Consider the following 23,851-nt stretch of genomic DNA (forward strand, 5'->3'; position numbering starts at 1 on the left):
GGGGGCATTGGCAGGGCCAGCTTTGGGTGCAACTTTTTAAAACCAGCCTTAAAGATCATGGAAACTCAGTTTATGCTCAACCTGTAACCTTTTGTGATGGTCTGTCCGAGTTCAGCCAGATTGTGCTGAAGAGGCCTGAGGAAACTCGACTGCACAATGTTTACCTTATATAAGACCTGTTTTTGTTCCCTCACATGGCCAGGGATATCACGATCCTTGCAGGAGTCCAGAGGAGGGCCACAAGATTTAGGTTAAGTCGCATGACTCTCAATTATTAGGATAGGCCTAGGTAACTGGATAATTTTTCCACTGGAAAAATAAATGCTTCAAGAGGCAAAGTAACTAACGTGGGGAGACTGCCAAATATATGGAGGTGGCCTCTCCTCCTTGCAGCCTCATCAGCGGCCACCTCTATCGATGGAACTGCAGAGCTGCTAGCCCTCCGATTGGGCCAGCAGCTCAGAAAGGCAGGCCACCGTGCTTAATGGGACAGCAGTCCCAGCAGGGGCCTCTTAATTGTCCGTCGCTGGTAAAATCCCCTCTGCGGTCCCACTTTTCACCTGCATGGGCTCGGGATACACATTTGGTCCCAGCGGCAGGACCCACAGTGTGCCAATAAAATTCTAGCCTATGATTCTTTAAAAGGATCCTTTTTGAGGGGGGATTTTTTTTTGTGGTAAGTAAGCAGAGGAGGGCCAAGGCACATCAGTACAAAATACTAAAACATAGAGTTTGGTCAGATGCCCGGCAGAATTTCTTTTTGTAAAGAGCATCGACCTCTGGAACAGATTGGCGGAACATGTGGTATCGCTTCAGTAATGGGCCTCTGCAATAGGGTCGCTACCGGTGGGAGACATCTCGAGTTATAGAAGGGATGTGGGGACCAGAAATCACTCTTGTCATTAGTCTCTGAATTCTCCTGGAACGTGGTTACTCCCTTTGGAGATTGGAGAGGAATTTTCCCAAGTTTGTCCCTAAAATGGCCTAAAGTTTTAATTTAATGTTTCCAAGAGATTGTGTGACTGAGGGGATGGTGTGCGGTGGTGGGTGGGGCAGTGGGTGAGATGGAGGGGCGATGGTAGTGAGCTAACAGTTTCTACAGGACACACTGGTCTAGAAGTGACAAGAATGATGGACTAGTTGTTTTTTCCCCTGTATTTTGTTGAATGTTCTGTGTTATATCTCGTCAACTATGCTGCGGCTGTGGCAGCCCCTTGGGTTTTTGGGGCTGGTACCTAAAGTCCAGTATAAAATGAGGAAACACACAGGGAAAACCCCCTGGAAATACGGGTCCTGCACCAGTGACCGAGAACATCATATGCCACACAAATGGACAAAAGGGGAAGTTTACAAAGATAGACACAAACCAACTCACTGCTACAATGATCATAAAAGAAGTGAGTATCTCGCCCCCTTCTCCAAAAGGAGATTTCCTGCCACCCTAGCCAGTGTTTTGGTAGTCAAGAAATTTGATCGTTACACCAGAAACTGCATAACTTGGCCAAAGGGTGTGTCCCTCAGGAGGCTTCATGATGGGACAGGGTGTATCACACAGGAGACTCTCTAATGGGCTGGCTTACCCAGAACCGATAACACTCGGGAAGCCCCTTACCAGAGCTGCTCCGTTAGTTGTAAGTCTTGTTCTTTTAGCAGCATATTCAAGTCTGAAATATCTCTATTCTTTTGAGACCTTGATGTTGATTGAAGATCCACAGTCAACCTCAGTTGGTAACTCTTTCAGCCTATACCAGAAGGTTATGAGTTTGAAGTCCCCTGAATATTGCGTTGTCACTTCACTGGAGTGCTGCATTGTCAGAGCTGCCATTAAACAAAGGCTCAATTGGCTCGGGTGGATGAAAAAGAACCAGTGATATTCGAAGAACAGGGAACTCTTGTTAGTGACTAAAATAAAAGCAAAATACTGCGGATGCTGAAAATCAGAAATACACACAGAGAATGGTGGAAATACCCAGCAGGTCTGGCAGCATCTGTGGAGAGAGAAACAGAGGCCGGAATTTTACACCCCACCCCCCAAAGAGCAGGATGGTGGCAGGGGTGTGCGGGGTGCATAAAATGGAGTGGGAGACTCGAGGGCCCTGCCTGACCTGCTCCTGCCTCCGCCGCCATTTTATGTGGGGTGGCGGAGGCGAAAAATGGCCCGCCCACCCCAGGCCAATCAGTATATGACCACTTAAGGGCCTCTGCCTGCCTCCATGGGGATTTTCCTCTTGGCAAGCGGGCGGCTCAGGCCCAAGAAAAGGCACCTGTTAAAAGGACGTGGCTTTCTGACAGCCTGATGGGGGGGAGCCCTCCTGATAAGGCAGCCTCTGCCCGACAGAGGGCCGCCTCCAATGCTCTAAACAGCCCCAATGCCCAACACGTCCCCTGTTCGCCCAAGCGACCACCCTTGCCTCGCTGGGGCCTGACCAATCATCCCCCGCAAGGCCCCAAAAATCTACCTTTCCTGGGGTCGTCCTTCCTCTTCTTCTTGAGGCTGGGTTGCAGTCCCAGCAGTGGCCACCATTCCCAGTGGCGCTGCTGAGACTAAGAGCTGCCGGCCCGCTGATTGGCCAGCAGTGCCATTAGGCGGGACTTCTTGCTTCAATGAGGTGAAAGCCCCGCCTCAGACAAATTAATGTCCTGGGGACTGTAAAATGCGGTCTGGATTCCCCAGGCCAGGTGGAGGCGGGATCGCCACCTACTTTTTGGTCGGTGGACGGCTCCCATCTGACGAAAGTAAAATTCCGGCCAGAGTTAATGTCTCAGGTCTGATGAAAGGTCATCGACCACAAACATTGGGGGAATTTTATGCTCTCCCCCACGTTGGGTTTGGATGCAGGGAGAGCATATAATCAGACGGGTTGGTGGCAGTGACGGGGGAGTGGATCCCCGCCATCTTCCCGCCTCCACCAAAATTAAGTCTGGAAACAGTGAATGGCCTTCCTGCCCCACCACCAATTGAGGCCCTTAAGTGGGCAATTAATGCCCAAATAAGGACCTCATGTTGGCACTGCCAGTATTAGCTCAGCAGCAGGCAGGCCTGTCACAGCACGGGAAGCACGGCAAGCAATGAGTGGGTTGGGGCCGCTCGCTCGATAAAAGGCACAGTGCCTGAACGAAGGACCCAGAATTGGGGGGTTGGGGTTGCTGCTGAGAGTCACCCCTTGCCCTTGCTGCTGAACCCCCCTGCACCCCACTCCCCCGCGGCCTTCACCTCGCAGAACGTCTCCTACTGAGACGTGCCTGTGGCCTGATTCCAGGGTCTCGGGTGAGTCCAGTACCGGCAGCAAACAGGACATGGGCGGCCCGGGGAAGGCCCACCGCTGCCACTTAAGTGCCGAATTGTCACTTCGTCCGGCAATCTTGCCCCAGAGGAGGCGACTCAGGACTCTCGCTGGTGCTTTTGCTGGTGGCCGAGACCCCTGTCGCCTGAATATAATCACGTCCGTTAACTCTGCTTCTCTCTCCACAGATGCTGCCAGACTTACTGAGTATTTCCAGCATTTTCTGTTTTTAATTCCGTTAGTGTCCTGGCCCGAAATGTCTTTCAAATAATGCTACAGGAAAAAAAATCCGGTCAGTCTTTTCATTCGCTGTTTATGCAATTTTTACTGAGTGCAAAATGACTGGTGCAATTTGCTTGCCCAACAACAATTAGATTGGAAGTGTAACGCCTTGAGATGTTTCTGTGCAACTTGATACGGCACTATCTCAATGCAGACCATGTAGAGTTTTGCTGTATGTCTCCCTATACCAGCCTGAGCCATATACACAATGGCCTGGATCTCAGCGGCGAGCTCAAAAAATGGCGGCCCACACACCAAAGAGCAGCCGCAATCTCCCACTCAGCGGGGTGGCCCGCCTCCCCCAATCTCGTGGAGGGGTTGGGCTGTCCGTCCCTGGAAATGGCGTCAGCTGCCCGTGCGCAGGCGCGGGCGCCATTTTTAAAGGGCAGCCAGCCCTGCCAGCTCATTTAAATTTTTAAAGCTACACCCCCCCGCAAAAGTTCTCAAATAAATTTCTAACGACCCTTTCCCATCCCCCCAATAACAATGACATTAACTATTTGCCCTTCACCCCAAAACACATGCCTTTTAAATATGACCTTTCCCCCTCCACAAAACTTTCCCCCAGACGGCACAAAATTTAAAGTTCACACCTTCCCATCCCCTACACCCATTACATTTATTTGACCCCGTCACCACAACCCCCACCCACACTGAGAATCTTAACTCCTCCCCACTCCCCATCAGTGTCACGCTGGCTTTCCCCAGACGGGGAATTGAAGGCACGGGAGTGACGGCCGCCGCACTGAGGATCGCGGTGGGCCCGGAGGATTCAAGGTAAATTTATTTAAATGTATTCATTTTATTGCTTTAAATATTGAAATGCTGGTCCCGTCACCCAGCAGTGGGGCGCCACGGAGCATCGCAGCCACCAGGAGGATCGGGCTGAGCCCTCCCAGCTTCGGCAGACCACTGCCGGACCCAGATCCCTGTGGCACACCACTCGTTACATCTTGCCAACCAGAAAATGACCCATTTATGCCTACTCTCTGTTTCCTGTTAGCTAGCCAATCTTCTAACCATGCCAATATGTTACCCCCTACACCATGAGCTTTTATTTTCCACAATAACCTTTGATGTGGCACCTTATTAAATGTCTTCTGGAAATCTATGTACAACACATCCACCGGTTCCCCTCTATCCACAGCACATGTAACTCCCTCAAAGAACTCCAATAAATTGGTTAAACATGATTTCCCTTTCACAAAACCATGTTGACTCTGCCTGATTACCTTGAATTTTTCTAAATGCCCTGCTATAACGTCTTTAGTAATAGCGTCTAACATTTTCCCTATGACAGATGTTAAGGTAACTGGCCTGTAGTTTCCTGCTTTCTGTCTTGCTTTTTGGATAAAGGAGTTACATTCGCTATTTTCCAACCTAACGGAACCTTCCCCAAAACTAGGGAATTTTGGAAAATTAAAACCAACGCATCAACTATCTGACTAGCCACTTCTTTTAAGACCCTAGGATGAAGTCCATGAGGACCTGGGGACTTGTCAGCCCGCAGCTCCAACAAATCTGGGCACCGCACCTTAGGAAGGATATATTGGCCTTGGAGGGAGTGCAACATAGGTTTACAAGAATGATACCTGGACTACAGGGGTTAAGTTACGAGGAGAGATTACACAAATTAGGCCTGTTTTCGCTATAATTTAGAAGGTTAAGGGGTGATCTGATTGAAGTCTTCAAGATATTAACAGGAAAAGACAGGCTAGATAAAGATAAACTATTTCCACTGGTTGGAGATTCTAAAACTAGGGGGCATAGTCTAAAAATTAGGACCAGACTGTTCAGGAGAGATGTTAGGAAGCACTTCTTCACACAAAGGGTGATAGAGGTTTGAAACTCTCTCCCACAAACAGCAGTTGAAGATAGAACAGTTGTTAATTTTATATCTGAGATAGATAGATTTTTGTTAAGCAAAGATATTAAGGGATATGGGCCAGAGGCAAGTATCTGGAGTTAGGCCGTGGATCAGCCATGATCTCATTGAATGGCGGGACAGGCTCGCGGGGCTGAATGGCCTACTTCTGTTCCTATCTTCCTATGTTATGTATGTATATGTTCAATACCACTTCCCTGGTGATTGTAATTTTCGAGTTCCTCACTCCCTTCCATTTCCTGACTTACAGCTAATACTGGGATGTTACTTGTATCCTCCTTATTATCCATTATTAATTCCCCAGACTCACATTGTATAGGACCAAAACTCACTTTGTTAACTCTTTTCTTGTCCCAAGGTGCTCCACAGGAGTGTACTCAAACACAATTTGTCACCAAGCCACATAAGGAGATACTAGGAGAGGTGACCAAAAACCTGCTCAAAGAGGTGGTTTTAAGAAGTGTTTTAAGGAAGAGAGAGAGGTAGAGAGGTTTACAGAGGGAATTTCAGAGCTTAGGGCCGAGTGACTGAAGATACGGCCGCCAATGGTGGAGTGATTAGAATGCTTAAGAGGCCAGAATTGGAGGAGTGCCGCGATCTCAGAGGACTGTAGGGCTGGAGGAGGTTTCAGAGCTAGGGAGGGGGGAGGCCTTGCACTTCATCTATCCTGGCCCCTTGAGCATCCCCGATTTTCACTGCTCCACCATTGGCGGCTTTATTTTCAGCTGCCTACACCCTAAGTGAGGCCTTGGAGAGATTTGAGCGCATGGATGAGAATTTTAAAATTGAGGCATAGCCAGACTGGGAGCCCAGTGTAGGTCAGCGAGCACAGGAGTGTTGGGTGAATGCGACTTTGTGCGGGTTAGGGTACAGGCTGCAGAGTTTTGAATGAGCTCAAGTTGACAGAAGGTGCAAGGTGAGAGGCTGGCCAGGAAGGCATTGAATTAGTCGTGTCTAGAGATGAGAAAGGCATGGATGAGGGTTTCAACAGCAGATGAGCTGAGGCAGGGGTGGAGATGGGCAATGGTAACCTGTTTCTTTTTGTGTCTCTAATCAGCAGGAGGGCACTGCGGAGGGACCGGAGGAGCCATCGACTTCAGGAGGCAAATGAGCACCTCACAGTAAAATTCTACCTCATTGGCTGGGCAGTCACTGTCTAGCAAGCCATGAAGATTGCAACAACAACAAAAAAAGTTTTTTTTAATTTTTTTGTTATTTTTTTTTTAATTATAAATCTCCTTCTGCCACAACTGTGCCACTGCCATATTGGTCAGCAACCTCAGAAACCAGCATAAAACCTTTACCAAGTGCCAACATGGTCACTGTGGAAAAGGAACTTAGTCTGTTCATATACTTAAGAAAATTAATAAGCATCAGTTTACATATTCTGTAACGTGGGCACAGGGTTTTCTTTTCCTTTCAGAAAATATATATTTAAAATGGTTACTGGACAATCTTAGTTAGCTGTGTTGACAGGTGTCATTGAGATATATCTATGTGTCTTTGGTTTTTGGAACTTAGTGTGCCTTAACAAAAAGAATTCAAGTTTTTTTAAAAATCCAATTCAGAACTGCTTAGTTGAATCAGACTCCAACTTTTCTTTTTATAATTGACTCAGCAGGTCTGAATGTGGGTGGAGATGGGCAGGAGGGAGAAGCAGGATATGTTAAGCTCCAAAGCTCCATTTGAATAATCTGGAATAAATTAATCAACTAAATCTAGCAAATGGGTCTCAATATGAATCCTAAGAAAGGGGCCTTTGACTCCAGCTGGGCTTTCCAATATCCCCATCTGGTCGGAAGTGAACACTTTGTCTAACCACTGACTTTAAGGAGCTCTGATCCACATGAGGGGTTAAAGCTAGGCTCCACACTTCCTTTGCCGCAGGTTTGTTAAGTCTGTGGCAAACTGCGGCAAAGAAAATGCATTTGATTTTTTCACCAATGTCCAAGCAGATTGAAGACTGCACTCGCCTTGTGGCGAAGGTGGGAAGTCTGGTTACGTTCTCTGCCTGCTCCACACCTCAGGGCCTACCCCAACATTACGCCAGGCCCAGCTAAGAAGGGGAGTCACTCATTGCCTGAGGCTAGTGACCAATCACCAGTACCAACCATCTTCTCATTGGCACAGCACATTCAAACCCCAAAATGCTTCAGTGAGTGAAGCCATGTTGAATGCTGGAATGACCACCCCCTCTCCCCCCACACCCCCACCCCACCTCACCTCACCCCGAGAGCCTCTTCTGCATGGCCCACCCTTGCAGTTCCTCCAGTCACCACTAACTCCATAGAAACGATTTATACCTCAGCGAGTTTGTAAGAAGAAGCCTGCTGGTTCTTAATGTTTAGATTTAGCCTTGATCTCCCCCTCAACTGCCCCCACCAAAAATGTCTTTGAAAACCTCATTCATTCAAGACAATAGAAGCTCTGAGACTAAGGGCTTGATTTTAACTACGCCCCCGCCGCCCACTTCCCCTGCACCTCCCCCACCCCCGCCACGCCACGCCACGCCTCTCCACATATGGGCAGGAGAGGGTTTTGAGGGAATGGTAGGGGAGAATTGAAATACCCAGAGCAAGCATCCCGATCCCATTCTTGGCTGCCATAATATCTACAAGGGCGATTCAGGCGTGGCTCCTATTAAAAGCAGGCAGAGGCCTACTTATCATGCAAAAAGGGGAGTACCATGTCTGTTGCCCAGCAGCAGCAACAGCGCTAGAGGCGCCAAGGGGGAGAGATGAGGCCCACATACAATTCAAAGCTCTTTAAAGGCCAGGCAGTCGATCTAGCCAGCTGTCCGATGGGAGTCTCCAGTGAATGATTTAAGTATGGCCCTTGTGTTAAGATCAGCGGGGCCTCTGTGACACTGGCCTTGCTGGGTTGTTCTCTGACAACTGGGCTCTCCTGCACCCTCCCTGTCTCCCAATTACAATCAGAGCCTTCAGTGTCTAAAGTCCAAACTGGGGAATGATTTAACGGGTCCGGAAGTCATCAAGAGGTCTTGTCCCTCTAATACACCAAGCAAACTTAAAATCAGTCTATGTGCCTTAACTATTACATTGATATTCAGATTTGTACCAAATTCTCTCAATAGGGTAACAACATCAGCAACATCTTTCCTTTCCAAACGCACAAAGAAACAGATCACAATTCTGATCAATGGTGTTCACTAAGAGCATTGGCCTTGGTCTGACCCTGAGCAGGAGAAGGAGGCTGACTGCCAGCAGACAAACCTACAACACAGGGAGATACCTCTGAGGATGTCAGTCACATCACCATGTCCCTGTCCCCTGCACCCCGCACCTTGCATCACACCAGCCTAGCTGAAATCAGCTAAACTCAGCAACAAACCGAGGATCAAACCTGGGGACGTATGTGATTAGCGTGGCTCAGTGACATAGCAGGGCAGCAATTGGTGTCCGCTCCATCTGAATTACCTCACCTGTACGCGCTCTGTGAATCCTGATTGCGCCCAAAGCAGGATTGCACCTGGCAGCACGATGGCAATGTGCCTCGCATCAGGCAAAAAAGCTACCCACTTTTCACCTAAACCGTAACTGCCTTGGCTATCAGTGCTGCCTCGACTCATTATGTAACTGGGCAGGGGGAGTGAAACAAAAACTGTGGGGCATACTTGTGTTAAGTAGAGAAAAATAGAGATGGGAGAATATCCGTTAGGTCAGAAAAAGATGCAATGGTTAAATTGTGATGTTAATCCAGAGAGGGCACCTCTTTGAAACTTTTACGTAATATATATTTTAGTAACAAGGTTGTTGATATCTCACATGGAAATGGCACCTGTCAAACTAGCTGAGAGATGTTGGGCTGTAACTTGCTAAGTGCATTGTTTATGCATTTCAAATCTTTTGAATAACCTTTTCTAAAAGAGACTAATTTGCTCCTTCCCCTCATGTTTTGCTTCGGGAAGGGAAAGGTATATATATTTTTGTTTCGATGTAATCAGTCGCGTGTGACGATATGTTTCGCGGCCTTGCAGTTGCTGCAATTCGAAACGTGTGCTCGATCCGAACTACGGACAATCTGTCTCTTGACCGTAAATTCTTTGGGTGTTGCACCTCGGTTTAGGAGAAAGGAAACCCGGTGAGCCTTCTCGATTAGTTACGGGTGATAAATCACCAGGATTCACATAGCCAAAGGCAACCCCTCCTTGAAGAAGAAAAGAAAATTGCTGCCTCCCCATCCCCAACTTTTCAGCAAAGAGGGAGAGAAAAGTTTTGCTCTGTGTTTAGGGAGGTGGCCATTTTTGTTGCCATGAAAACAAGTACCAGTTGCCATCCTAATGTGAGCTGTACTGACATGCTAATGTCATGAAATCATCACCCGTCACTAGTGGGAGACGGCATTGCTGAATTTGCCATATTTTGCCTCTCAGTGGCAACCAGTAAGTGCCATCAACCACTCAATTGAGGCAATAGGCAAAAACTGGGGATCCAAAATCTAGGTGTGACTAAGCCTTTATTGGAATACTTCTCTCACTGGGGACTCCAGTACCCTTGTGCCCACTGCTAATTCCTGTCATACAGCAGACTGTTTAAGCTTTACATGTTTTAAGATAAGGTTTGTCATTTTATGTGCGAGCGTGTCTGTGCTTGAGTGTAGGGTACCTTACTAAAAAGTAGCTAGTGACTAGGCCTCATTCTCTTTTTATATTATAGCCACACAAATTAGCTACTGTATACTATCACAGGTCAGCAATCCTAGATAAGTACTAGAAACATATGGGAAACCAAAGATGGGGGTTGAAATGAGGAGTAGTCGGTAGATGTTTCATTACATTGTTTATATAAATGGTCAATTTAGTGTGGGCTTTCAGAGATTTTGATACCACAGCTTACTGCAGTTTACCACTGAGGCCTTCGTACATAAAGGACTAACATTTAGCAGAGAGAAGAGGGTACTAAACGATTGAAGACCCACTGTTACATTGCGCAATACTGAAGTGGTTGAAGAGGTCTCTCAAACACAGCAGAACCTCAGTTTGTAACTGGCAGGCAAACCACTGATTTGCTTTTATGATAATATGGAGGGGCGGGATGGGGTAATCAAAAAGCGATTTCAATTCACTGCTTAGAGAGGGAACAGTCACCGTCAGGAGGGCCAATAGTGGAAAGGGGAAAAGACAAGCAAATGAAAGAATTGCCATCAACTTTGGCTTTCCTTTCACGGATTTTTCTTACATGAGGGTTGAATACTGATGGCATCATCAGGGGAATGACTTGGCATCATTGAAGCTTATCCAAATTAAAACAGACAAAGCTGAGGTGACCTGCAGTTAAAGGGAAACCACTTTGTTTTTTATTGAGTGACTTCAATGAGGGGTTGAGGGCCCATGGTGCAATACAATACCAAGGCTCACAAGAATAGGAGAGACCATGAGTATTGTGGTTAGGTCAGAATGACCAACTGCTTTAGGCCTGCCTCTCTTGATGATGTCATCAGGATGCGCCACTGAAACGGTAACATGCAACAGGACAAAAAGGTCAGCAGAAAAAGGATTCAGAAAGCTGTTCCAATTCATTCAAATTCTCCATGAGATTTTCAAAACGGGAGTCCTAATGGGGAATGGGAGGCTGCTTTTCTCACCTCCATGAACCCTGTGCCTTTCTAGCCATTACTCAGTTGACAGACTGCAGCAAGCTGAAAGTAAGACGTGGTAGAAGGATCCGACTGATGCTTTTATAAATTAATGTCTGTCGGGTGCAGGGAAATGGAAAGAATTGGGACTGAGTCCCCAACCAGGTGCTGCCGACACTGGGCCCCTCGAAAAGGGGCAGTGGAGCAATGCTGGGATCATGATTCCCCCACTTGATTCTCCACCTGCCACTCAGCAGCAGCTGAGTGGGGAACCAAGCCCCTGGTAGGCCTTGAATTGGACTGCAAGCAGCATTTAGAGATGGTGAGAAGAGTTTTTCTTTTGTTTCGTCAGAGAGCATTTTTTTTCAGGTAACTCAATCAATTCAGGAACATCAAACGCTTGATAACTGTGTTTTATTTTTCATGGTCAGGTTTTACATACTTCACTTGTGCACTTTTTTTTTTGGATAGTTGAACTGATTTTGGCCACAATCCACAACTACCTCAGAGTGTGTATTCCAAAAGTGCAGCATCTGAGATAAAAGGAACAAGAAAGCGAGACACATAAACTGTACTGTATATCAACATATATATATATATATCAATTGTCATGGACTTCAGGGTCCCTCTCAGTCCATACAGTCGCTTTATGTTCATTTTGTTTCTCTCATGAAACGATGGTTCAGGACCTGTTGGACTGCAGTCTCTTACCCAATGTTTGATATTAGCTGTTAAACCTCCTCCCTCTCGAAGGGAAGCAGCCACAAATCGTATCTTGATAAAACATGGCAATCTCTAGTGTGGTGGCCAATGATGTAGAGTGTATCAACAGTTTGGCACCTCCGACTGTGGTTGATACAAATGCAAGGAAACTCATTATTTCAACATCAACCATTGCCTGGAGCATAGGAACAGATGTAGGCCAGTCAGCTCTGTCAGGCCTGTTCCGCCATTCAATTAGATCACAGCTGATCTGTATCTCAACCCCGTTTACCCACCTTGTTTTGTATCCCTTAATACTCCTGCCTAACAAAAACCTGTCACTGTGCCAGGTTTGCACAACCAGCCCCCATAACCTCACCTCTCACCTTCACCCCATCACCCCCCCCACACACACACAAGTTTAAGATGATATTAGGCGTGATTTCTCAAGACAGTGATCGAATCTCAGGGTTCAGGTGATAGTTATAAACTGTGCTAGTCGGTTCTCTCAGTTTGTGGTGTCATCTGAGTCACTGCCTTGTCTTCCCTCCCAAGAATCAGTTAGCCTCCTTTGCCACTGGCAGAAGTGGATAAAGTGATTCAACTCACACACGTCAAATCTTGCTCACCATAAACCGTTACTTAAACTTTAACCAGAGGAAGTGAAAACTCATAAACAAACTTGGGTTCAGGTGGAGAGATGAGTAATGGGGTCGGGGGAGCAAGTGCTGGGACGGGAAGCCAGGCCAATGTAGTCTAAGTCCGCTTGGGGTACCCCGAAACTGGCAAAAAGTCAGGCACTGCCAGTCTCAATCCATCACTCATCATGTGTTCCAGAGTTGGGAAGGGACAAATGGCGAGATTGGACTGCTCACATAGCCCTTAGCTACCAATGTATTAGGAATGGACGACTACATTTCACAGCCATTGGTTACCTCCTTAAGATAGCAACTGTCTGCTCCCATCGCCATGTCATTTGAAAGAAACACACTATAGGAAAATGTAATCTTTCTAATATAAGGAGATCAGACAGTCGCAGTATTAACCTATGATTCTCCACATACCAGGGCACTACTGTGTGTTCCATTTCATTGCCGAATTTAGTACTGGTCTTCACAGCTGCGAAAAAAGCAGGCTTGCCGAGTAACCAGCCAAGATGCCAATCCCTCCAGCTGCACCCTGCCCTCCTCCCACCCTCCCCTCAGAAAAAACCTACTGCACATACAAAACCAAGTAAATTTACTGGTGAGACATGAAGACAATGATCATCATTCAGACTGTGGGTAGCAGAGAATGCTGTAGGATAGCTCAATCTCCTGAGTAACATGAGCTGCAACAAAGCAGCCTGGGATTATTGACCTCATGGCAAAACTGCATAGTCCATTAGTGGCCACCCAGGCCCTTAATGTAGACTTATCCCATGCAATGTCTAGAATGGACAAGTACTGGTTCAAGAGGACAGAGTTAGTGCAACTTGGGTGACACAAACTAGAAGGGTCTTTTACACCTTGAAGATAACGTTGGTTTGTATCATTATTGTGATCCTAGATCTTCTCTAATGTCCTGGTTACATTCCATGTGCCTTGGGTCCTTCTTGATGATGATCAAGCAGGAGGGGCTGGCTCTAACATACCAAGGAAGACCCAGAAACCAGAGAGGAAAAGTCTGATCTTTGAATCATTCAACAGACTGTGTGATGTAGTGAAGGGGAAAGTTGACAGGCAATGAGGAGAGAGAGAGAGACCTCCCATTGATTCCTCACCAGCCTCCCACTTGAAATCAGGTGTTTTAAGACTATCTTGAAGTTCCTGGTTGGTATGACTTGAAATGAGGTGAGGATAGGGGATGTTTCTATTGCCCAAATGCCCTGAGCCTTTCGGGTGAATGGAGGGCAGGTAGCTTTATTGAATGGGTTTGAGATAGGGTTGTCAACCCTCCAGGATGCCCCTGGAGTCGCCAGGAATTAAAGGTTACTCTCCAGAACACTCTTGTCATCAACTCAGGAGAAAAATCAAAGGAGAAATTAAAACAGTTGTTTTTTTTCATTCTCTTTGATCTCTTTTGTTTATTAGCTAAAACAGTATTGGAGATGGCGAAAATGGCTGTTTGACTGGGTGGGGCAATTGGAGGCAGGAGGTCATGTAATATTTCCAGGAAGACGTCCAACCAGAGTTGGCAACCCCAGGTCAAGGTGAATGATTCTGGCAATGCAGGGACAGATTATATTCTGCATTTAAACTATGCTGTACATTCCTAGGGGGTAGGTAGAAACAATGGAAAAAGCTCCATTCTCTGTCCCTTCACTCTATCCCACCCCATATCTTGATAAACACGGATCTTTGCGTTTTTCCCACTTCCCACAGTTAGTTAGTAGCATCTAGTATCTCGCCACGGGATCATACAGAGATCCTGGAGGTGAGTATTGCAGTCTACCTGACTGCAATGGCCATCACACACCCATTCCCAATCCTATCCTCACCCTGACACAACACCCTTACCAGCAGAGATCGCTGGATAGCAATCAGGAGCAAGAACCCTCACTGGGGTTTGGCAAACCCAGGGCACTGAGCTCAAATGTTACATTGTCCCACCCTAGATCAGCAAACTAAACACAGTCCAGGGATGGCGCCTGGGAATCTGGTGGTTTATGTGACTCAGGGCCACACCTAGCAGTGCACTTACCAACTAAGCCAGGAAAAAGGACACTCCTTTCAATGCAATTCATGGGCAAAAACCATTGACCAGAGAAAATCTTGAAATATAGCACCACCACATAAAGCACAACAGGTTTATTTACCTTGCTGATAAAATCTGATACCTGCTATGGGCCGAGCCCTATCTTATTTTAAGGTTTGCTCACTTGTGTTCTAAATGGGGTTCTCTGCACTCCAGATAAGTCACCATCCCTCCAATAAATGCCAAAATAAATCAAGTTGCTCCTCCCCCACGACACAGTCACACAATCTCTCCCTTTATCTGTCAGTTAAAACTACAAAAGACCAGTGCTCTAGGTTTTTGGCCCACTTTTAAACGTAGGTAGAGTGTGAAAGCTTTTAGTCCGAGCTCAAGGGTTGCTTCACGGCAGGAAGTAAGCAAAAACACATCTGAATCTTGCTCAAGGTGAACTAGCAAGGAATAAAATACACCATTAACCTCATTCATTATTATATTAAAAAAATCAGTAAATAAGTACATTGCATGGTTGTTACTGATCCTCACTCACTTGTACCTACCTCAAGAACGCCAAGGCAGAGGGTGCTGATTCAAAAACTGGTGCCACTTCTATACCCTCATGTCTTAAGAGGACCCTAGACTGTACTATGGAAAGTGGAAATGAATGTGGGTCCCACCCACTATACATAAGCAATGCTCTGAAAATTCATTGCCACCATTATGGCACATTGTTTCCTCAGTTGCAGTCTTCTATTGACCTTGTTTGGGAGGCTAGCCTGCCAGATTGTATTGTTTTTATTGTGTCATTGTTAATTCATGCCATAGAGATGTGTTACCCTGTTACCCCTTTCCCCTCTCCCACCTAAAAGAAATACCCTCCTTGGGCCACAAATGGCAGACTGTCCATTACCTGATCAAAACAGTAACAGGTTAGCAAACAAACCAAATGAGAGTTGCAGATTTTAGAATGAGATGACGTTTTGAGAAAATACTTGAGGAATTTTTTCCGGTCAGTCCCTCGTCTTCCCTGACAACTGGAACTTTTGTTCTGGGTTTTGACGTCTCTTATTTCAAAAAGACTCTGTTGCCACATCTCTAGGTTGGCCCATGACAACCCTGTCAGGCCCTCTGTTTGACAAGGAGCTGTTTATACTGGTTATGTACTCAGACTAATTTATTCTCTGACCTTTTATCCGGTATAACCTGAGCGCAGGCCTCGCCAGTCAGCTGTATGTTTATCTGGTGGAGTCACTGTCTGTGGATTACCAGCGTTTCCGACAATGGCATCCTGGACTCAGCCAAGAGTCGGACTGACCTGCTCCCTGTCTTCCCTTCCCATCTTCCAGTCGAGCAATTTGCCTTGGGTTGGCCTCGTACTCTTGTCCAATGACAACCCAAGTTGAATGCAGCTCCTTGACACTTGATAAATGGTGGGAAATTACCCACTTCTTATCACTGTGCATCACAACCTATTATTTCTCCAGTGTGAATCACCATCTGTCCCTCTGACGAGGCTGAAAGGCCGACTCCTGTTCCTTTGTAAAGGAACATTTAGTGTCTAATTAACAGTTAGTTGACAACTATTCCATTGACCCTTGGTCACTAAAGACTATTGTAACACCCTGTTAGATAATCCCAAATAGACCCAACAGCCTTATTCATTCCCCAGCTGGCTATCCAGACCATATCACACTCCAAGGGATACAACTTGGGATCCTATGAACATGCTCAGATAGAGGGATACACCTTGAATCAACCTGTCGCTTTCCCATGACCTGGATTTTTTCAATATGGATGTAAATTTTACTTCATGGCCAATTGGTTGTAAGCTTTCCTTCTGAAAAGAATGAACCAAGCTCCATTGTAGTTAAATACCAAGCCTCCTGTCAGGTGGAGGCAAGAATCCCAAAATCCCAGACATATCCAAAATGAAGATGGCTTGAAACATTTGCCATTTGGGTATGTCTCCTTCTGTAAGTAAACACAGCTCATTACAACTAAATATATTTAAAATCAGGCTTATTTACTGTGCTCATAAGATTTAACTCCCGAAGAGCCTACCATTCAAGGTCTTTAGAAGAAACCCAGGCTCTAGTACTGAGATGAAGATGAAGGGAGACAATGATACATATGAAACACATTCCATGTACAATCTGGTGGCCCCTTTAAGACAGCTTTTTTTTTAAACTTCTATTTTCTCCTCATCAGCGTAACAGTGTGAGACCTCGTGTTAAAGCTCTTCCTCGTATTGAACTGGCTGAAATCAAGGTCTAACCGAATGTGTATATGACTTTGTATAGGGATGATAAATTAAGGAGTTGTTTTTCCATTATTTTAAGTGGAAAGTTCATAGTATGATTAGGCATCTTCAACTATAGACTGGGGGCAGGGAGCATGTGTGGGGGAGATGTGTTTGAGGGTCTTTATACCTTTGTTTATGGCTTGTAATCCTGTTTTTTTTTTCTCTTTGAATATTTTTCACATATACTGGACAATTGTGACTGTGCTTTAAAGTTGTGAAGACTTTTGCAGTCTATTACTCTGTATGGTTCATATACGGCAGAACACTGCAATCATATCAGAAGATCATTGCAAGTGGTTTTGTCCATTAATGCTTGAAAGAGGAGATAATTGTGAAACCACACCTCAGCTTTAAGCTGGTGGATGTTTCTTCCTCCCCATGATACATTTCCCGGTAGTTATATTTGTTCGCGCAATTAGAATGTGGCTGTGTTTTTAAGGAACTGGCTGTTACAGACGGGACTTTTCACTTCTTGAGGAAACTGACGGGGGGTGGTGGGGGTTGGTGGCGGGGATGTGAGGGAAAGTGCATTTGGGATTTGATAAGCTTCAAAGGACCTATCCCAATTGCTGTCAGTGGGAAAATATTTCTGGCAGTTTGACTCCAGTTGGATATTTGCAAAGTCCTCATCGCAAAACAATTCTCCAAGGCGATGCTTTGCCTAAAAGGTTGAAGGAACAAGAAAGGGTCACTGTATTGCACTTAGCACCCCCGCCCCCCCCCCCCCCCACCATTCTTTAGATCCACATATAGTGCCTACTCTGACCATTGACACCTCCCTCCCATCTTGCTGCCAAGCCCATATCCTATCTATTGACTGTCACTGTGCTGATGCCCTAATCGACAGATGTCCCATGTGGCACTCGGCCATATAAACCAGAGAGATCCCAGGTAATATCCCTGGTTAGGGGATCCCAGTTGATACGAAAGGATCAGACAGCCAGGATTCCAGCTCCTGATTATCAGCCAGAGGCTCCTGCTGGGGTCAGAATTGTGATCAGTTTTGGTGCCTCTGCTATTGAATAACCCATTGACATTGTTGTGAGGTACCAGAGAGCTGAAGGCACCAGCACCTACAGCAGAGCAAGGGAGAAAACTGGATAGAAAAAACAATTTTATTCTTATGTAAGAAAATGCACATCTTCCTTTCCATTTGATTGCCGAAGGTGGATTTCAGTACTCTGAGTAACAGTCATCCACACTGGTGGACTATGTGAATATGAAAGTGAGAACTGGGACAATGTAGGGAAGAAACATCTGCTCTGCCCCTTCCTCAAAAATCGTGTTGTAACCAGACCTGGACATCTTTGATGATGAGTGTAAACAGGGGAGGTCCCCTCAATGACCACTAAGGTTTGTCAGTGTGGTGAAGTTATCCTAGAGCCATTGGAAAAGACTCCAAAATTGGGAAAACTGTAATTCCTACAGGTCACTCAGTTTTATATATGTTGGGGAGGAAAGGAGGAGCCCATCACAGTCGATTGTCAGTGACCAGTTGCAGATTGTTTTACTGCTTTCTCCCAATGATTCGGCGGGTTTACCCAGTGAGTAACTGCTCCATACATACAGGAAGGTTCCCAAATTTGATCCCCACTCTATGCTGTTAATTGATATCAGCCAGATGTGTTGTGGGGGTGGGGGTGGCGGCGGGGGGGGGGGGACGTGGTTGGAGTGAAAGAGTTGGCCTCAGCATCCGTGGGATGGGGAAATCGGGTAGGGCTCCCACTACTGATTAGTGCCCAGTAATCCCTGCAGGCTGTGGGCTTCAGTGGATGCTGGGCGAGTATAGGGAGAGGCTCGACCTTGATGATGGCTGTCGGATAACCAAACAAAACCCACTGGTGACAATGGGCAAGTAAAGATGTGAAGGAAAAGCTCCAGGGTGAGTCCTAATAGTGGATGTCACGGACTATTTTTGATACTCTGAGACTCAGGCACTAATAATAGTTGGCCAGGGAACATGGGAACAGGAGAAGACCCCTCCAGACCCTCACCCAGCATCCAACGAAGTTGCTTGAGTCCTGATCCATCATTCAATGAGATCATGGCTGATCTGTACCTTAACTCCATCCACCTGCCTTGGCTCCATAAGGAGGTCACTTAGTGTCCGTGGAACTGCTATCCTTACATAGTCACCAACTTCAGGAGAAGGGAGAAATGCATCGTCTTAGGTTTTACTTGAGTTGGCAGCACAAGCTTTTTATCTTCATTAGAAAGCTGAGATCACAGAACAAGCAGTATGCCAGGAACTCCAGGTTGATTTATGCCCTCTCATTCAGGGAAGCTGAGACTAACTGTATCCCACTATTCAGGCAGAAGATAGAAAGACATGTCAATCAAGCAAAACAGATTCGGGAATCCAGTGCACTTGGGAAGAGCAGGGGAAGAAGACAAACATCCCCCATCATCTGAGATACAAATGGTGGGAATCCCATAATTTCAAGCGGTGACTGCAGACCACAAATGAATTGGTGGGGCAACCTTCTGCACGTGCTCAGTGCTGTGAACACCAGGATTTTGCAAAGGGTCAAACTGTCAGCTCCACTCAGTGCCCACTGGGACCAGTTGAACATCGGGTAACCACCCAGGCATTCTTTGCCTTTTTAAACATAACAAAACCCTCCCATCAGTAATCCATCTAATGCCACGAGGAATCACCATGAAGGGCAGCCACGGTTCATCGTAGAACTTGTCATAGAATTGTGCATCACAAAAAGAGGCCATTCGGCCCATTGAGCCTGTGTGGCCTCTTTGAAAGAACAATCCAGTTAGTCCCACAGCACCCCCTCCCCCCCCACCCCCCCCCCCCCCAACTCTTCCCCCATTTCTATCACAGAAGTGTATTTTATAGCACTTCATTGAATGGTTCTTATTGGGAACACTGTATACTAAATTTGGATAGGAATATTACGTCCCCCCAAACTCCCCTCTTGTGCTTGAAGAATGTTGTTGAATGTCCTTGTGCATAAGATGATTTATTGGGCTCAGCAGTCCTTTACTGTTATCAGTCAGTCTCGTGCACTGGGCCAACTCAGCAAGAGCGTTCCTTTTTGGAAAGGGAGAACACAATACTCCTTGCGAACAAATATAACTCATCATCGAATGGGAGGCAAAGCATCTGCTTAAAGATTACAGCTGTGGTTCGTAACTCCTCCTGTCTAACAGTTAAATTGTGTTCTCTTTTGTTAGAAACTCTTATTTGCCTGGAGCTGTTTATACAACAAAAACTTGAGTCAAACCAAAGCTTGATGGGATGGATACCTGCTTGTCTTTGACATAACATTGCATTTTATTTTTGCAGCTACTGTTGTGTTTATTTTTGATCAGAAACCAAAGTGGCAACGTCTAAGGAAGCACATTGAAGGCACAGCTACTTACTGGAAAATACGTCTGTACTACTGCCTCCACCTCAACAGATTTCTGTATTTGTGTTATTGATATGAGAAAACCAGAGCAACACAACCAACCTGGGTTACATTTTGCCACTGTGCATGCTGTTGCCCAGTGAGGAGTGTTTCATTTACCTCTCTGCCATTTATCTTTGCTAGGCCATGCTCACTCAGTGTTGGAAATAGTTTCACCTCTTTTCCATTTCAATTGAGATTACTGGTGGCATACGGATTAGAAATGATCCTTTCACCTGCAAAAATCTGGGTTGTATTCCAGTCCAGATTGATGGAATGACAGTCTTATTTGTCTCTTAAGTTATAATGGTTTCACCCACCAACCTGTGGGATGAGTTTGGTGCAGTCTCAAGCCAGTTGCTAATTGGTACAATTTGACAGCAGAAAACTGTCTGGAATTTGCCACTGAGTTTAAAGACGCTACTGGGATTCCAAGTACAGGAAGTGGAGACAAGAGACTGGTGTGGTACAGAGTACTCATACAATTGTGATTTAAGTATGGTGTAGAAGAATCGTTATGCTTGTGCTATACCTGACCTTGGAGCACTTTAGACTGAGACTGGATCCTAAAAGTGTCCCATGTATTGGGATCCTTAACCTGAATAAGACCCGTCAGTAAAACAAAGAACCATAAATTGGCATCATTTAGTCTTGCTTGCGCAAATTGAGGATTTCCTCTCTGACTCTATTTCAGTTACGCCAAGTGAGCTGAAGTTGGTTAAACTCTAACCTGCAAATTGTCTGAGGCACATGTCATCATGTCCTGGATGCAGTGTAAATCTTAATTCACCACCTCACTCAACTCCACATGCCCAACCAATTTGCCATTGGGATTTGTTGGGTTTTACTGAACAAAAGCTAAATTTGGTGAGTTGACCCAGTTTGGTTCAGGTTTGGTTTCTGCTGCTATTGGATTAAAGTGAAAGGCAATTAGTGTGCACATCCCTCAGATGCCAAATGAATGGAAATTAATCCAGCCACCAATTGTATTATTGATTCCTTGCTTTGAAAAGCAGAGCTTGACAAACAAGCACACAGTAATGTACAATGGCCTGCCGCAATACCAGAAATTGATGGTTAAAAAATGATTTCAAATCACCTCACCCCACTCTCTAATTGGTGTGTTCATGGCCTAGCTGAGTTACAGCACAGGGGTAATTATTCTCATGTATGTATCAAAATGGCAAGCTAGCACACAATGACCAAAATTTACAGAGGTGGTGGGGATTGGGGGTGAGAAATGGGCTCAAAGGTTGGCTTAAACCCAATACAGTCTTCTACCCAATACAGGCTTTTCCCATAAAAAGACTAGCTGGGAACTCACTGGTTATTTTTCTACCTTACCAGGATGCATGGAGCACGAGCTGGGTCTCCAGCAGACTGATGCAAACCATTGCACTGCCTAGGTCTGTATAGTTAAAAAGGTAACAGACTGATATGAACTGACTGTGAATCCCAATGCAATGATTAGGGCTTAGGCTGCCTTTTCTTTGCGTTGAATGAAAAGAAATGGGACGACGTAACTCTCCTGAATCAAGGAGATTGATGGACAATTTCCTCTTGTGGAGAGGGCTTTCCCTCTGTGCTGCCAACAGAGAGCTGATGTTCATCTCACTTTCAGTCATCTCCACTGTTTCTTGTCTGATTGTGTGAGAATGTGGAAGCAGCAGCTCGGCTTTCTTCAGCCTTCACTTCCTAGAGCTATGTTTAAGCACGGTGCAGGTGCACAGTTCAATGCCGACCGCAGACAGTTAGCTAGCTAATGAGAAACGCTAACTGATTTCAGCCCATGGATGGTGCAGAGGATGGAAGTCCCACCACCACTGGTCTCTCATTATAACAGCAGGTTGTGTGCTAGCCCTGTGATTTTATTTAAAAGGGCGATGCTCAGCCGACGCGTGGGGATATTACATATGATCTGTTTCCTCTGATTGAATGGAAAAGGTGTATTTGACACTTTAAGAAATGTGCTATTTTGCACGCATTTTCCTCTCAGTCTGGTTTTCAGCCAGGAATTGATTATAGAGTCATTGTAGACCAGGAGCAATGGATGGCTTTGCCCCTTGCCCTCTCTTCCTTCCAGCCTGGCCGCTCCTATTGCTTTGGAAGAATGTGGGGTTATCTTCTCATTTTTTTTTTGCTACAGCCCCACGAGGTTTGGTTAAGTCCCCAACTGTGATTCTTGTCTTGCAGCTGTGAGGGAACTTTCTATCCTGCAATGATTCTATTTTATATTTCAATTACTTTTTTATGGGCTTGGTATGATGAGTTTGAAAGGGGGCGGGGAGGGATGTGGGTGGGGAATGTCTTTGGAAGGCCTTAGGCTTAGCTCTTAAAATTCACCTCAGCCCTGCCACCACCAACTCTGAGGATGGGGGAAACATGCCCATGGATTTTATGTCAGTGTCACTGGCAATTGAGAAGTAAAATCCAACATTAGTATAGAAAAGTGATATAAGTTTGGGAACTGCAGACTGGAGGATTAAGGAGGGAGCTTCTTCTGATCTTATACAATAGATTTGGTTTGGTTGCTTTAGCTCAGCCAACCTGCTGTCTTGACAAAGGTGAGTTGGGGATAGGGGGAGCAATTTTAGCTTAGTTCGCCAGGCAGGAGACACACGGGATTGCGTGGAACCCTGGTTTCATACCCTGCCCAATATTACACTTCATTAACTTGAGTGGACTGTTTAATCGGACGGGTTGTAAAAGCAGCATTTCACGTATTTCCATCAGTTTCCCAATGGGGGAATTAACTTAAAATTGCTGCCGAGTGGACCATATCAGGCAAAGAGAAGTTCTATCCGCATGGGTTTCTCAGTAGCTTATTTTGGTGCCTCCCCCATCAGTCACCTGGGCCCCGTGGACTAGGGGAAATTTGAATTCACCGATAGCTGCCTCTCTAATGTGTAGGAGATTTTATTTTACTTCTGCAGCCTGAGCACAGGCCTGACTGCCCACTGCACACATTGCGTGGGGGCAGAGTGTAGACAAGGGCACATGCAAAAACTTTACAGGAGCAGATCAGCCCAGCAGCCTGCTCAGTGAGGGAGTCTTAAACAGTGTGTAGCTGGTTAAAACAAAATTGCCATCTTTATACAATTAAAGCTACTTGAAACTTTTACTTTTTTTTCTCCACACTGTAAGTTGTTATGATCTGGAATGCACGCCTGAAAGGGTAGTGGAAGCAGATTCAATAGTAACTTTCAAAAGGGAATTGGATAAATACTTGAAAATGAAAAATTTGCAGGGCTATGGGGAAAGATTAGGAGCCGGGGGAATAGCCCTTTCAAATTGCCAGCACAGATACGATGGGCCAAATGGTCTCCTTCTGTGCTGTATAGTTCTACTTAATTTCATTAACATAATGTAACACTGCTTGAACATCATGTGACAGCTCGCTGACATGGCAGACACTGATTGATGCCCTTGCATTTTAGTCCATCCTTGAAAGTGCCGAGTGGCAGTGAGTCAGAGGAGAGAGTCGGCTGTGCCATTTTCCAACACCTTCTCTCAGTTGTCATCATCAGAGGTGTGAGGGCAAGCTGAGCGCCCCAACCCATTGGGCAACTCAACTCTTCACCTGACAGGAACAGGGAAGGTAGGCGTAGACATCAAGCATGCTAGACTAAGGCACACTGCAGTTCCACTCACGGTGAGGGAGGTATTATTTCCTCCAGCACGACAACTCTTCAAGATCTCTGCACTCCTCCAATTCTGGCCTCTT

General features: G+C 45.9%; 1 protein-coding gene across 4 annotated transcripts in view; it reads left to right on the forward strand.

The window, feature by feature from the left end:
* LOC137380248 (high mobility group protein HMGI-C-like) overlaps nt 1-22,402 on the forward strand; it is a 290,841-nt gene extending 268,439 nt beyond the window's left edge. For 2 of the 4 annotated variants that reach the window (XM_068052102.1, XM_068052101.1), the window contains exon 6: nt 6,509-17,218. In XM_068052102.1, the coding sequence (XP_067908203.1) occupies nt 6,509-6,562 (54 nt within the window). In that variant the 3' untranslated portion in view covers nt 6,563-17,218. Of the gene's footprint in view, nt 1-6,508; nt 17,219-20,024 lie in introns of those variants that run through there. The other 2 variants (XM_068052104.1, XM_068052103.1) reach the window with 2 other exon arrangements.
* Nucleotides 22,403-23,851: the final 1,449 nt, after the last annotated feature.

The sequence above is a fragment of the Heterodontus francisci genome, chromosome 19 (genome assembly GCF_036365525.1).
Source record: "Heterodontus francisci isolate sHetFra1 chromosome 19, sHetFra1.hap1, whole genome shotgun sequence".
NCBI lineage: Eukaryota > Metazoa > Chordata > Chondrichthyes > Heterodontiformes > Heterodontidae > Heterodontus > Heterodontus francisci.